This window comes from Pecten maximus, chromosome 17 (genome assembly GCF_902652985.1).
Source record: "Pecten maximus chromosome 17, xPecMax1.1, whole genome shotgun sequence".
NCBI lineage: Eukaryota > Metazoa > Mollusca > Bivalvia > Pectinida > Pectinidae > Pecten > Pecten maximus.
The window spans coordinates 32020701-32037028 of NC_047031.1; the positions used below are offsets into that span (position 1 = coordinate 32020701).

At 39.5% G+C, this 16328-nt stretch overlaps 1 protein-coding gene across 2 annotated transcripts in view; it reads right to left on the reverse strand.

Annotated features, from left to right (window-relative positions):
• Positions 1-16328, reverse strand: part of LOC117314961 — a 71877-nt gene that overhangs the window by 22315 nt on the left and 33234 nt on the right. The window contains exons 1-2 of one of the 2 annotated variants that reach the window (XM_033869072.1): positions 8153-8457; positions 4732-5121 (exon numbers count right to left, since the gene is read on the reverse strand). In XM_033869072.1, the coding sequence (XP_033724963.1) occupies positions 4732-5121; positions 8153-8165 (403 nt within the window). In that variant the 5' untranslated portion in view covers positions 8166-8457. Of the gene's footprint in view, positions 1-4731; positions 5122-8152; positions 8458-16328 lie in introns of those variants that run through there. The other variant, XM_033869073.1, reaches the window with a different exon arrangement.

Here is a 16328-nt window from a genome sequence, read left to right on the forward strand (position 1 = left end):
ATTAACTAACATGTCCTCTTAACCATTTAACTAACATGTCCTCTCAACCATTTAACTAACATGTCCTCTCAACCATTTAACTAACGTGTCCTCTCAACCATATAACTAACATGTCCTCTCAACCATATAACTAACATGTCCTCTCAACCATATAACTAACATGTCCTCTCAACCATTTAACTAACATGTCCTCTCAACCATTTAACTAACACGTCCTCTCAACCATTTAACTAACATGTCCTCTCAACCATTAACTAACATGTCCTCTCAACCATTTAACTAACATGTCCTCTAAACCATTTAACTAACATGTCCTCTCAACCATTAACTAACATGTCCTCTCAACCATTTAACTAACATGTCCTATCAACCATTTAACTAACATAACTAACATGCCCTCACAACCATTAACTAACATGTCCTCTCAACCATTTAACTAACATGTCCTCACAACCATTAACTAACATGTCCTCTCAACCATTTAACTAACATGTCCTCTCAACCATTTAACTAACATGTCCTCTCAACCATTTAACTAACATGTTCTCTCAACCATTAACTAACATGTCCTCTCAACCATTAACTAACATGTCCTCTCAACCATTAACTAACATGTCCTCTCAACTATTTAACTAACATGTCCTCTCAACCATTTAACTAACATGTCCTCTCAACCATTTAACTTACATACCCTCTCAACCATTTAACTAACATGCCCTCTCAACTATTTAACTAGTATGTCCTCTCAACTATTTAACTAACATGTCCTCTCAACCATTAACTAACATGTCCTCTCAACCATTAACTAACATGTCCTCTCAACCATTTAACTAACATGTCCTCTCAACCATTTAACTAACCTGTTCTCTCAACCATTAACTAAGATGTCCTCTCAACCATTAACTAACATGTCCTCTCAACCATCAACTAACATGTCCTCTCAACCATTTAACTAACATGCCCTCTCAACCATTTAACTAACATGTCCTCTAAACCATTAACTAACATGTCCTCTCAACCATTAACTAACATGCCCTCTCAACCATTAACTAATATGTCCTCTCAACCATTAACTAACATGTCCTCTCAACCATTTAACTAACATGTCCTCTCAACCATTTAACTAACATTTTCTCTTCACTATTTAACTAACATGTCCTCTCAACCATTAACTAACATGTCCTCTCAACCATTAACTAACATGTCCTCTCAACCATTAACTAACATGTCCTCTCAACCATTTAACTAACATGTCCTCTCATGTCCTCTCAACCATTTAACTAACATGTCCTCTCAACCATTAACTAACATGTCCTCTCAACCATTAACTAACATGTCCTCTCAACCATTTAACTTACATACCCTCTCAACCATTTAACTAACATGTCCTCACAACCATTTAACTAACATGTCCTCTCAACCATTAACTAACCTGTCCTCTCAACCATTAACTAACATGTCCTCTCAACCATTTAACTAACGTGTCCTCTCAACCATTAACTAACATGTCATCTTAACCATTTAACTAACATGTCCTCTCAACCATTTAACTAACATGTCCTCTCAACCATTTAACTAACTAACATGTCCTCTCAACCATTTAACTAACGTGTCCTCTCAACCATTAACTAACATGTCATCTCAACCATTTAACTAACATGTCCTCTCAACCATTTAACTAACTAACATGTCCTCTCAACCATTTAACTAACATGTCCTCTCAACCATTTAACTAACATGTCCTCTCAACCATTTAACTAACATGTCCTCTCAACCATTTAACTAACATGTCCTCTCAACCATTAACTAACATGTCCTCTCAACCATTTAACTAACATGTCCTCTCAACTATTTAACTAACATGTCCTCTCAACCATTTAACTAACATGTCCTCTCAACCATTTAACTAACATGTCCTCTCAACCATTTAACTAACATGTCCTCACAACCATTTAACTAACATGTCCTCTCAACCATTTAACTAACATGTCCTTTCAACCATTAACTAACATGTTCTCTCAACCATTAACTAACATGTCCTCTCAACCATTAACTAACATGTCCTCTCAACCATTAACTAACACGTCCTCTCAACTATTTAACTAACGTGTCCTCACAACCATTAACTAACATGCCCTCTCAACCATTAACTAACACGTCCTCTCAACCATTTAACTAACATGTCCTCTCAACCATTTAACTAACATGTCCTCTCAACTATTTAACTAGTATGTCCTCTCAACTATTTAACTAACATGTCCTCTCAACCATTAACTAACATGCCCTCTCAACCATTAACTAACATGTCCTCTCAACCATTAACTAACATGTCCTCTCAACCATTAACTAACATGTCCTCTCAACCATTTAACTAACACGTCCTCTCAACCATTTAACTAACATGCCCTCTCAACCATTAACTAACGTGTCCTCACAACCATTTAACTAACATGTCCTCTCAACCATTTAACTAACATGTCCTCTCAACCATTAACTAACATGTCCTCTCAACCATTAACTAACATGTCCTCACAAACATTTAACTAACAGGTCCTCTCAACCATTTAACTAACATGTCCTCTCAACTATTTAACTAACATGTCCTCTCACCCATTTAACTAACATGTCCTCTCAACCACTAACTAACATGTCCTCTCAACCATTAACTAACATGTCCTCACAACCATTAACTAACATGTCCTCTCAACCATTTAACTAACATGTCCTCTCAACCATTAACTAACATGCCCTCTCAACCATTTAACTAACATGTCCTCTCAACCATTAACTAACATGTCCTCTCAACCATTTAACTGACCTGTCCTCTCAACCATTAACTAACATGTCCTCACAACCATTTAACTAACATGTCCTCTCAACCATTAACTAACATGTCCTCTCACCCATTAACTAACATGTCCTCTCAACCATTAACTAACATGTCCTCTCAACCATTTAACTAACATGTCCTCACAACCATTAACTAACATGTCCTCTCAACCATTTAACTAACATGTCCTCTCGACCATTAACTAACATGTCCTCTCAACCATTTAACTAGCATGTCCTCTCAACCATTAACTAACATGTCCTCTCAACCATTTAACTAACATGTCCTCTCAACCATTTAACTAACATGTCCTCTCAACCATTAACTAACATGTCCTCTCAACCATTTAACTAGCATGTCCTCTCACCATATTAACTAACATGTCCTCTCAACCATTTAACTAACATGTCCTCTCAACCATTAACTAACATGTCCTCTCAACCATTACTAACATGTCCTCGTCAACCATTAACTAACATGTCCATCTCAAACACATTTAAAAAACTAACATGTCCTCTCCAGTACTAACCTTCTCAACCAACTAACATGTCCGCCTCAAAACCATTAACTAACATGTCCTCTCAACCATTAACTAACAGGTCCTCTTCAACCTATTAACTAACATGTTCCTCTGCAACCATTAACTAACATGTCCTATCAACCATTAACTAAGCATGTTCCTCTACAAACCATTTAACGAACATGTCCTCTCAACCATTAACTTAACATGTCCTCTCAAACCCATTAACTAACATGTCCTCTTCAACCATTCACTAACATAGTCCTCTCAAACCATTTAACTAACCGTGTGCCTCTCAACCATTTAACTAACAGTGTCCTCTCAACCATTAACTAACATGTCCTCTCAACCATTAACTAACATGTCCTCTCAACCATTAACTAACATGTTATCTCAACCATTAACTAACATGCCCTCTCAACCATTTAACTAACATGTCCTCTCAACCATTTAACTAACATGTCCTCTCAACCATTAACTAACATGTCCTCTCAACCATTTAACTAACATGTCCTCTCAACCATTAACTAACATGTCCTCTCAACCATTAACTAACATGTCCTCTCAACCATTTAACTAACATGTCCTCTCAACCATTAACTAACATGTCCTCTCAACCATTAACTAACATGCCCTCTCAACCATTAACTAACATGTCCTCTAAACCATTTAACTAACATGTCCTCTCAACCATTTAACTAACATGCCCTCTCAACCATTTAACTAACATGCCCTCTCAACCATTAACTAACATGTCCTCTCAACCATTTAACTAACATGTCCTCTCAACCATTAACTAACATGTCCTCTAAACCATTTAACTAACATGTCCTCTCAACCATTTAACTAACATGTCCTCACAAACATTTAACTAACATGCCTTCTCAACCATTTAACTAGCATGTCCTCTCAACCATTTAACTAGCATGTCCTCTCAACCATTTAACTAATATGTCCTATCAACCATTAACTAACATGTCCTCACAAACATTTAACTAACATGTCCTCTCAACCATTTAACTAGCATGTCCTCTCAACTATTTAACTAACATGCCCTCTCAACCATTTAACTAACATGCCATCTCGTCCTTTTTAAAGAAATACCTACACAAATTTGGGTTTTGAAGTAAAGCGGGAAATAAAATTGTCAATAATCATGTGATAAAGCTACCGTCCTCTTGAACAACTGGGCTCAGTTATTGAGAAAAAACTGTTGAAAGATTTCAACTGCTGACATTGAAAGTACATTAATTATAAGGTATTTCATCATTCATCAGAACATATTAAGAACACGAGTACCCATGCCATCTGTAAACAGAAAGCTATTATGATCTGCTTCAATACTGAATTGTTTTAATATGTTTAGTAGTAATTCACTAACCGCCAAATCCCGCCTCTGCCATTCCGTCCCCGATTTTCTTTCGGTGAGGTCGGTAACCCCAATATGTGTCGCCTAGTGCTTTGACAAGCTTCATTCCGAGGCCATTTTCGTACGTGTCAAGACCTGCCAAGACCTTGACTATTTCTTTTGTCCGGGTTCCGAGCTCAGATTCTTTCAAGTTCTTTACATTAGCAAGCTCATCAATGTTGAGGTCCCCGTTCATCATGTGGGCGGAGTCGGTGGAGACAGCATTAGCTGGTGAATGGGAGCCTGTTCGTTGATTGGCTGACGTCTCATAAGGAGACTTGGACGGCGAATCTGATTGGCCGGTATCCACATCCATCATTTGGATGGAACCGTTCAGCGAGTCCTGGAGGCTCAAGGGACCATCTGTAAACATTAAAATTAATATTATCAAATATTCCGTCACAACTTAATCTAACGCTATATCTTTAGAAATAAGAACCCTTTCTTATCAAATCTCCCGTCACCACTCGCTCTATCGTTATATCTTTAGAAATAAGAACCCTTTCTTATCAAATCTCTCGTCATCACTCGTTCTATCGCTATATATTTAGAAATAAGAACACTTTCTTATCAAATCTCTCGTCACCACTCGTTCTATCGCTATATCATTAGAAATAAGAACCCTTTCTTATCAAATCTCCCTTCACCACTCGTTCTATCCTATATATTTAGAAATAAGAACCCTTTCTTATCAAATCTCCCTTCACCACTCGTTCTATCCTATATATTTAGAAATAAGAACCCTTTCTTATCAAATCTCCCGTCACCACTCGCTCTATCGCTATATCTTTAGAAATAAGAACCCTTTCTTATCAAATCTCCCGTCACCACTCGTTCTATCCTATATATTTAGAAATAAGAACCCTTTCTTATCAAATCTCCCGTCACCACTCGCTCTATCGCTATATCTTTAGAAATAAGAACCCTTTCTTATCAAATCTCCCGTCACCACTCGTTCTATCCTATATCTTTAGAAATAAGAACCCTTTCTTTAAATGAATATGAAGGCAGGAATTAGACAGTAATCGCGGCACCGCAGAATAATCCGCACGCTTCTGTAACGTAAACATGTCATGTGACCCACCAGACCGGAAGTTGTTTCCCCGGTCCAGCTCCCCACGCGACAGACAGACTGCGATCGATACAGATCAATACGGAAGGGTGTGTATTTCTCCGCCCGACGGGGCTCTCGTGAGACACAAAGGGATGTATGCCATGTAGCAATACACCAGATCGAACAAAATCCTGGTTTAATTTCCATCCTTTCTTACATGTTATATGAAGGCCCAGACTTGTAACAGACAAATTACACAATTCGTGTGATGTTGGCACACAACTAATTTTAGCAGACATCTTGCTTAGGTATATATCGTGTATTTGTCATGATAAATTAACTGGAAGTACTTCTTATACGTTTCCACTATCATTCTTGTGTTATAATTACTTCAAGTACCTATTTTAAACTAAATGAAGCTCAAGGCAAATGTAAACATGCACATCCATTTTTGTTGACGCTTCTATTTGTAAACTGAAGATTCTGATGTATTAGCAATATGAATCCTCATATGATGCTAACTCGTAATACTTCCCTAACATTGTGTATTTGCATATATATATATATATATCTCAACTCAACTGATATAAATATGTATGAAGGCAGACACAATGACATTTAACTTCAAGATAACTTGTTTATGCCGGTTATCGGGAAGCTTCCCACAGGGTCATGTGAGGACAGGTTCAAGGAGACACCAACAACCAGGGTCATATGAGGACGGGTGTCAAGGAGACACCAACAACCAGGGTCATATGAGGACGGGTGTCAAGGAGATACCAACAACCAGGGTCATGTGAGGACGGGTGTCAAGGAGACACCAACAACCAGGGTCATATGATGACGGGTATCATGGATACACCAACAGTCAGGGTCATACTTGATCGGATGCCAAAGAGACAACAAAGTACAGAAAACCCGGACAGGAGAGGAAGCAAACGATTAAGATCCCAAAATAAAAGGCACGAAAGAAAATCTGTAATTCTTCAAGGGGTCCATTATGTAGTTTTCTACGATCAACATGTGGCGGTACACGGGTTGGTCCCAGGTCAGATCTCCAGAGCTAGTCTAGAAGGTCTCGGTATGATTTATTTTGTTACCTGACTCTCTATGTAAATGAAGTATTTTCTATTTTTCCCAGGAGGAAAATTCCCAAAAATTCGTAACATGACGGGCAAGTTAAAACTGTTGATCGGCGTGGACCAACTATGTGGAAGCGTCATTCTGACCCCGATTGTCGACGTAAATAGTATTTCTTCTTCACGACATCCATCGCTTCCATCGGTTGTCAAGCTGGTCGAGAAGTGGCACGAAAAGGAGTGACGTTGATAGATAAGAATCCTCCAGGATGTTAAGAGGATTGTGAAGTTATACGTCGGGTTTGTTGTGGACAATGACACATACTGTAGTTATGTATTGACATATATTGGTACAATAACACGTCTTGTTAAGAAAATAATGTTATGTTTCGAATGGCCTATTTCTGGACATTATTGAATTATTTTAGATTATTCGGGTAGCACTGCGGCCGAGGGGGCCGCGGTGGCTGAGTGGTTAAGGTGTCCCGACACTTTATCACTAGCCCTCCACCTCTGGGTTGCGAGTTCGAAACCTACGTGGGGCAGTTGCCAGGTACTGACCGTAGGCCGGTGGTTTTCCCCGGGTACTCCGGCTTTCTTCCACCTTCAAAACCTGGCACGTCCTTAAATGACCCTGGCCGTTAATAGGACGTCAAACAAAACCAAACCAAACAAACCAAACAAACCAAGCACTGCGGCCGAGAGAAACAGTTTTTCTGTATATGTAATAGATGTAGAATCTCCTTTGTAAAGGCCTGACGGTACAGATTATCAACATTATATCTCTCATTTCACTTCATGCCTCACTCTTACTAAATTCATTTTTAAAATGTGCTATGCACAAGTCAATGTCGAGTACATGTCAGCGATTGAGAGTCCTAGTATATGAACAATAAATAAAGCAAACCACATCCCCTCTTTTCCATTCTAGACTATGTCATAATTAAGTACGGAAATTGAGAAGGAATGTGAGATGATATGATATGGCTTTTACTAGATTGGGTACAAATGTACAGATATGATATACAGTAGGTGACTGGCCGTGGTGTAGTGATAACTTACACAGCTGTATGATCATTTGTATAAATATACTGATGTTACTAAATCATTGTTGAATTATCAATTATGTGTAAGTCCTTTGAACAATGGCACGCCTCAAACATACCAATACTATATAGTACATAGTGTTGTATATACCGGTACTATATATGGTATATACTGTTTTACATACCGGCGGTTAAGTGTACTAATACATACATACCGAAGGCAAACATGACTGTCCACACCGGATACGGATGTCCTATAACCACAGGAAATAATCCTCTCCCCAAACGTCCTTCTCTGTAACCTGCCTGTACGTTCCGAGGTCATGCAGTACTCTCGGTCAGACAGATCGAACGTCGTAAATCTTTTACTTCAACACCAATATGTAACCTTAATAATGCGTCCATCATATTTCGTCAATGTCCGTAGAGTAATCCCTTTCTCAAATAAGAAAATCGACAATATCTCCATTTGGTACACTGTACATAGAATTTTGGATATCATGGTTAACGTATGGACCAGAACATGTTGATCCCTCTAATTAACACCTAGATAGCCATACTTGGTTTGAGTTTTACAAGATAGAATGCTTATTTGAAGTCACGTGTTATTGACATCATTAGCTATGACGAGCTATTAGTGTGACAAAATCGTGTATGAATCTCTTGTTAATGCAATAAAAGTTTGATTGTGAAACAGCTAACGCGTTACAACAACACGGCGACAAGATAGAGAACTATCAATCAATACCATGCTGGTCTTACGATCACTCAAATCTTACATCATCAAATACATGGTCATGTTTTACATCACAGATGGCGCTTCTAAACACAACATTGCGCAGCGCCATCTAGCGTCTGTAATGAAACATTGGCATCATTAATCGGTTACATGGACTCGGTGATTGATTGGTTACTGGTATACATCCACAGGAACGTGCGGTCAATGCCCGCCTACATCAACAAATGTATCGATTATCTCGGAACCCCTCGGGTATTTACATAGTCCAGTTTTCTCGACAATACACCGACGATTTCGGGGCCCTATTCCGTTATCATTTGTTTTGATATATTTGAAAACTACGTTACTTTTCTATAAATAACAGAATCTGATACGAATGTCCGATCTATAAAAACTAGCACTAAAATAACCATTGTTATATCATATAAAGCTATATACTCTATACTTATAAACCCTATTTATTTTACAACAATTGCGAAACAATGTGAAACTATATAAATAATTGCTGTATTTCGACTGTCGGTATATCGGTCAGATGGTATAACACACACATCCATCATGCTCGGGATGGAGAATTGGAGGGTATGAGAACGACAAAAGGTTGGATGATTGAGTGTGACGGTGTGTGCGGGGGAAGGAGTAGGTCAGAGGTGCTGTTCACTTATATTGTCCTTTGTCCAGTCCTTATAGTTGAGTGGGATGATATGAGTGTGGGGAGAGAAGTGATAGAATACCATTGCACAACATGTACATGATGGACAGGGGTGTGGAGGGGTGACCTTTACAGGTGTAGGGGGGATACAGATTGTAGAATGTCCAAACACAGCACCTATAGGGGGCAGGGGTGGGGAGGGTTGACCTTGACAGGTGTAGGGGGATACAGATTGTAGAATGTCCAAACACAGCACCTATAGGGGGCAGGGGTGGGGAGATGTGAACAGGACAGGTGTAGGGGGATACAGATTGTAGAATGTCCAAACACAGCACCTATAGGGGGCAGGGGTGGGGAGGGTTGACCTTTGACAGGTGTAGGGGGATACAGATTGTAGAATGTCTAAACACAGCACCTATAGGGGGCAGGGGTGGGGAGGGGTAACTTTGACAGGTGTATGGGGGTTCAAATTGTAGAATGTCCAAACACAGCACCTATAGGGGGCAGGGGTGGGGAGGGGTGAACAGGACAGGTGTAGGGGGGTTCAGATTGTAGAATGTCTAAACACAGCACCTATAGGGGGTGAGGGGTGGGAGATGATGGAACAGGACAGGTGACGGGGATACAGATTGTAGGAATGTCTAAACACAGCACCTATAGGGGGCAGGGGTGGGGAGGGTTGAACAGGACAAGGTGTAGGGGGGGGTACAGATTGTAGATGTCCAAACACAGCACCTATAGGGGGCAGAGGTGGGGATATGTGAACAGGACAGGTGTATGGGGGTTCAAATTGTAGATGTCCCAAACACAGCACCTATAGGGGGCAGGTGGGTGGGGAGGGGGTGAACAGGACGGTGTAGGGGGTTCAGATTGTAGAATGTCCTAAACCCCCCCCACAGCACCTATAGGGGGCAGGGGTGGGAGATGTGAACGAGACAGGTGTAGGGGGATACAAGATTGTAGAATGTCCAAACACCGCACCTATAGGGGGCAGGGGTGGGGAGGGTTGACCTTGACAGGTGTAGGGGGATACAGATTGTAGAATGTCTAAACACAGCACCTATAGGGGGCAGGGGTGGGGAGGGGTAACTTTGACAGGTGTATGGGGGTTCAAATTGTAGAATGTCCAAACACAGCACCTATAGGGGGCAGGGGTGGGGAGGGGTGAACAGGACAGGTGTAGGGGGGTTCAGATTGTAGAATGTCTAAACACAGCACCTATAGGGGGCAGGGGTGGGGAGATGTGAACAGGACAGGTGACGGGGGATACAGATTGTAGAATGTCTAAACACAGCACCTATAGGGGGCAGGGGTGGGGAGGGTTGAACAGGACAGGTGTAGGGGGGGGGTACAGATTGTAGAATGTCCAAACACAGCACCTATAGGGGGCAGAGGTGGGGATATGTGAACAGGACAGGTGACGGGGGTTCAGATTGTAGAATGTCCAAACACAGCACCTATAGGGGGCAGGGGTGGGGAGGGGTAACTTTGATAGGTGTATGGGGGATACAGATTGTAGAATGTCCAAACACAGCACCTATAGGGGGCAGGGGTGGGGAGGGGTGAACAGGACAGGTGACGGGGTTCACATTGTAGAATGTCCAAACGCAGCACCTATAGGGGGATAGAGGTGGGGAGGGGTGAACTGGAAAAGTGTAAGGTTGTACAGAATGTCCTAACGTAGCGCCTATATATAGGAAGGGGAGTGAAGTGGTTTTAAGGCCTGTATCTGTCGGGGGAATAAATTCAATTTGACCAAATAGATGCACTCAGCAATCAAAAAATAACATCCAAAATCATTTTAGAGTTTCACCTCATTTTTGTATAATAAACCTTTGTCTTCACATTGAGGAGTTGCCTCCCCTTTTGTTGCACCATTGTTAATCTTAATTCATGTGTGTATATATGTTTATGTTTGGTTGCCACCTTTTATATAAGGAGAGGACTAATATAGGCAATGCCTGATGTCTAATCCTATTGACAAAATTACATCTTATGTCAATAAAATATGTTGAAATTGAAAAGTGGTTTTAGAATACCATAACAAAATGTTTGCGGGATAGAAATGGGTGGGTAGAAGTTGATTGGGCAGAACTGGGATGATTTTAATATCATAATACAGTCCCTGAGGGATAGAGAGTAGTGGGATTGGGTAATATTAACTGGTACGGTGGAGAGGATGGGCAGGGGTTGGAGTTTTATCAAACAGTATGCCTGAGAGGAGGATAAATAAATGTATATATAACTATATATTAATTAACAAAAGATATAACGTATATTCACATTTTCTGTTCCGGTTTCCAATTAACTCTGTAAATGTACAGTAAATGTGTAAAATCTGGACTGTACCCACAGGAGTACAGAACAAGACAATAAATGACGTCATCTTGGCACAAATGTTGAGTTACGTAACGCCAACGCTCCGCATGTCGCCTCAGATAACACGCAATATGTATTTGCATCAATCATTTTCCAAAGCTCTTCCTGTCTACAGATTTTTTTGGTGGATTTTACATTCATGTAATAAACGCGAGAATAAAAAGATTATATTATTACAAAAAATTTAATTCAAATTTTATCTATTAAACGGTTGGCATTATTATCTATTGTAAATATAATCATGTATCCGCTATATGGTTAGATAGCTTCATTACTATACCGGGACTAGTAAGGAAAGCCTACCAAGTCTGGACTGTTTCTGCCAAATCCCACTCTGATAAACAACAGTTGTAACTCACAGGTTCGATTGTCTATACGACCGTGTAAGTATTTAACGGGAAGTGGAAAAGGCCCAATAGGCCTGAAGCAGGTACTCTGTAGTGTCCTAGTTCTGTTAAAAAAATGATTGGACTCGAACAATACGTTACTGCAAAAGACAAACTGGCCCGAACAATATCTTACTGTAGCAGACAAACTGTGATCGAGCCTCGTTTTGAAGATAAAGGAAGCAAACTCCAAGCTGCCAGAAGATAATTACGAATGAGAGTAAGGAACAATTTAGGACAATAGACGGGAAGCTTTGTCTTTCTCATCAAGCTGGAATTGCGGACTGTCCTGTGCTAGTGTGGTCGTGCCCTTTGGCAAGACTCTTGGTCTCATTTTCTCCAATTGCCATGCAACGGGCCTCCCACATGGTGAATAATGAAAGGGTACTAGTTAATTCAAGGAGACCCCATCCCATAATGGCCCTGGATGTTGACAGGGCGATAGACTCAGCAGCAAAACAAAAATCTCGTTACAATAATGATAGCTTTATAGTATTACAAATATCAAGCAAAGAACTGGTATAGTGCAATAGTTATATATCAATGCCGCTGAGTACTGCAAGGTTATTGGTATTGATTTTTCATTTTTCTGTAAGTATCTTTTTAAAATGATACATAATGATTATGTAAATTAAATAAAATGTAAATTTCATTACGTAAAGTGTCGCCATTATTTCTATTTCTCTGTATTATCAGATTCAGCACGTGCCTCACTCGGCTGGCTGATAATAACGCGAGTATGTATTAGATGTGGTTTTGTCAAACACACGAGAAGCTTCTAGCCAATTTGGCCAAACGCGCGAGACACGTGTATCACACGAGACCAAACGCATAAGACACGTCAAAGATACGAGGCCAAACACACTAGCCCAAATGCAACAAACTCGTCAAGCACAAGAGGCCAAACACACCAGGCACGTCAAGCACACGGGGTCGTACACACGCTATACTTTATTTATCTAAATGATTAACATTGTTTGTATTGACAAACTCAGTCAAATGGAAGAAACTCGTGGTCATTACAGCGTATGATGCCAATAGGGAAAGGTTACATTTCAATACATTACTGAAACAGAAAATACAGACATGTGAACTTAATTTCTTTTACAACAACTGCGAAACAAGTTATATTAACTGATATGAATCCCACTTGTTGGCCCGGATTGAAGTGTGCAAGGGGTCTGACTGTGGGAGGAAACCGGAATACCCGGGGAAATCCCACGTAGTCGGGCAGGTGACCCCATACCTTTTCACGTCTAGGTGAAAGGCAAGTGTGCCACCCGGCCATCCGAAAATACCGACATGTAACGCAACAGTAATTATAACTCTAAATCTATAAAATACCAAATAAAGGCAAAAAGGGAACAAATCAATGATTTACATAGAAATCTTTGTAAAAGTACAATGAGAATAAGACCAGGTTGTCCCAGACTGGCAAACGCCTTATTTGAGTAAAATTAAATAAAGCGCTTAGATCCACAACATACTGTATAACCAACTTATTTTTGCGGCGATTTAATTTCGCGATTTACAGTAAAAAAGATTGGTGGGCCTACTGTGGCTGTGATTGAAGCCATTTCGTGGCGATTAATTTTCGCGAATTTCTATCGCACGTGAAATAAGCGAAAATAAGTTGGTATCAAACTGTTTTAATCAATAAATGACGGTAAGAGCATCACGTTACTTCCTGTCAAGAATGTAGTCTCAAGGAAGTATAAATTACAATATTGTACATTCTTAAGTAAAACAATAATCAAGAACAATTTCCTGATAAAGTGCCCCACCCATCGAACAGAAGGCTTGTACTCCGTCTATCCGAGAGTGAAATAACGGAAAAGCAGCAGAAATCAAATAATCACTAATTATTAAAGTTTTGATTACATACATTTCTTCCTTTCATTTCCACGTTTATTACGTGTCTTTTGTCCTCCGATTATATTAATATTTCTGTTCATTCTTTGATGAAAATTAAAAAAAAAAAAATAGTTCCGCTCAATTGATAATGATTGGAGAAGGCATTGGCAACACGCCGCATTATGGCCGATATGTCGTGAGTACACGATTCGTGATCAGTTTACAGTTCTTTTTTTTCTTTCATGCCGCCATACAACTAAATATTCCTACCAAAGCTCAAGAGAAGGTGACATCACTAAGTGAATACATCGAGAATACACATTCTAAATAATTCATAGGTTATATTTTGTTGTTTTATTTACCTGAAATACAGTCAAAATAACGTTTTAGCAGTATCAATAACAAACATTCTCAAAGTAATATTTATTGTCATAACATTGTATATGTTAAGTGTAACACAAACATAAATAAATAAAAATCAGACATTAATTTCAAAGCAACCAGAAAATTCCACACAAATCATATTAAAAAACAAACAAACAAACAAACAAACAAAAATAGGTCGTCACACGTCATCAATATTTGTTGATTCCTACTCAGAAAGGTATGCGTCATCAATTCTTGTGATTTTAAAACAGGACGTTAGATGGCATTCATTAGTACTAGCTTTTTCTTAATTGTGATTCACAATATCAAATGTCATAAGTTGATTTTATTTACCACCCAGAAGCAGAATTCGATAACCAGATTTGTATAGACCCCTCGCCCTAGTAGCCTCTGTGTTGTGACGTCATCAGTTAAACTTACCGAGTTTACACGTCATGTCGATCGAGTCCCAATGTGAGAGAAGTAGCGGGATTTTCTGTGGTTTCTCCTTGACGGGATGTCGGTCCGAGAGAAACTTACACACTTCATCATCCAGAATCTCTTTCTCCACTTCCAACGCCTTATGTTTAATATCTTTCAGCTGACTTCTCGATAACATCATGAGCAGTAATTATATCGGTCAATAGTGAAATCTTCGGGATAATTAATATTCTTATCTACCTCATTTAAGGCTTATTAAATCTTATAAGATCTGTCAAAACTACGTGACAAAATATCAACAGTTTGGTGTTAAAATAGCCGAGTTTGAGATATTTCTTGGTTTCTGAGACAATGTCTCCTGACGATATAGATACGACTCCTTTATCACCACATCTTTTTAATTTTACCGCTGTTTATCTCCCTTTTAGAGAACTCTCCTTTGACTGTTTTCACTCTCACCTACAAATGTTGTTGTGACGTAGTAAGAACGTCCATACACAAATCAACGTCTTTGCGTTAAATGTTCTTTTCTTTCATTGTTGGCACAGGTGTCTTTGGACACTAATTGCAATATAATACCATGAGTACGCACTTCATACCATTAAACTGAGCAATAGTCCTATTTACTACACCACTTAAACACTATGGCCTCCTCAACCTTCAAACGAGTTTTGAAAAATGAATTACCAACACAATGTCAGTTTCATAACCGACTGAAAAAGAGGAAGTCAACCTTTTGCAATAACTGCGTTGTCCGTTTTCAACAGAACTAAATATTGTCGTTTAAAAAAACGAACGATATTTTTTTTCTCAAATGCCGTCGGTATTGATTCACATGTGATAAGTCCTGAACCAGGGAATCCGGATTTTGCAGATCCGCGTCAGGTTTGATTTGTGAATTACATGCAATACGCAGCAATAAAACGCAGTGTTCAGCTAAAGGGTATTGGTAATCACGCGCATGTGCAGACAGATTACTTCTCAAATGTCAATATTATAGTAAGTAGCGACAAATGCATCCAACAAAAGCATTAGTTAATATGATGTACACTGTATTATTCATGCTGCCCGTTGTTTCCAATACGTCCTGAAATTCAGAGTGACAGCTCATGATTCTATGTTCTTTAGATATATCTCCAAGTAGCAAAAGTTTCACGATAAACCAAGAATCAAGATAGTGCTGCTATAATGTTATTAGTTCAATTTCCCTTCTAAGAGTTTTGACTTCACATTGTCAGTGTAACAGTTATCATTTCAACGTTCCTTCTAAGATTTTTGACGTTACCTTGTCAGTGTAACACAGAACGGGCACGTTTCTTATGAAAAACGCCCTAATGCTCGACCATCGAAAATCCACAGAAACATATATCGGCGAATTTGACAGCCTTAGTACCTCAAACACGTCATACAAATGCATGTATCTACATTAAGTATTCCCCAGGTGACATGGCCATCACACCAGACACCTGTAATCAGAATCCTTTATATTCTCTGAATGTCCGACTTCTGTATAAACCCTTCGGTAGACACGATGTATCCAGTCTCGTATCAATATCACACACAGCAATCACGAA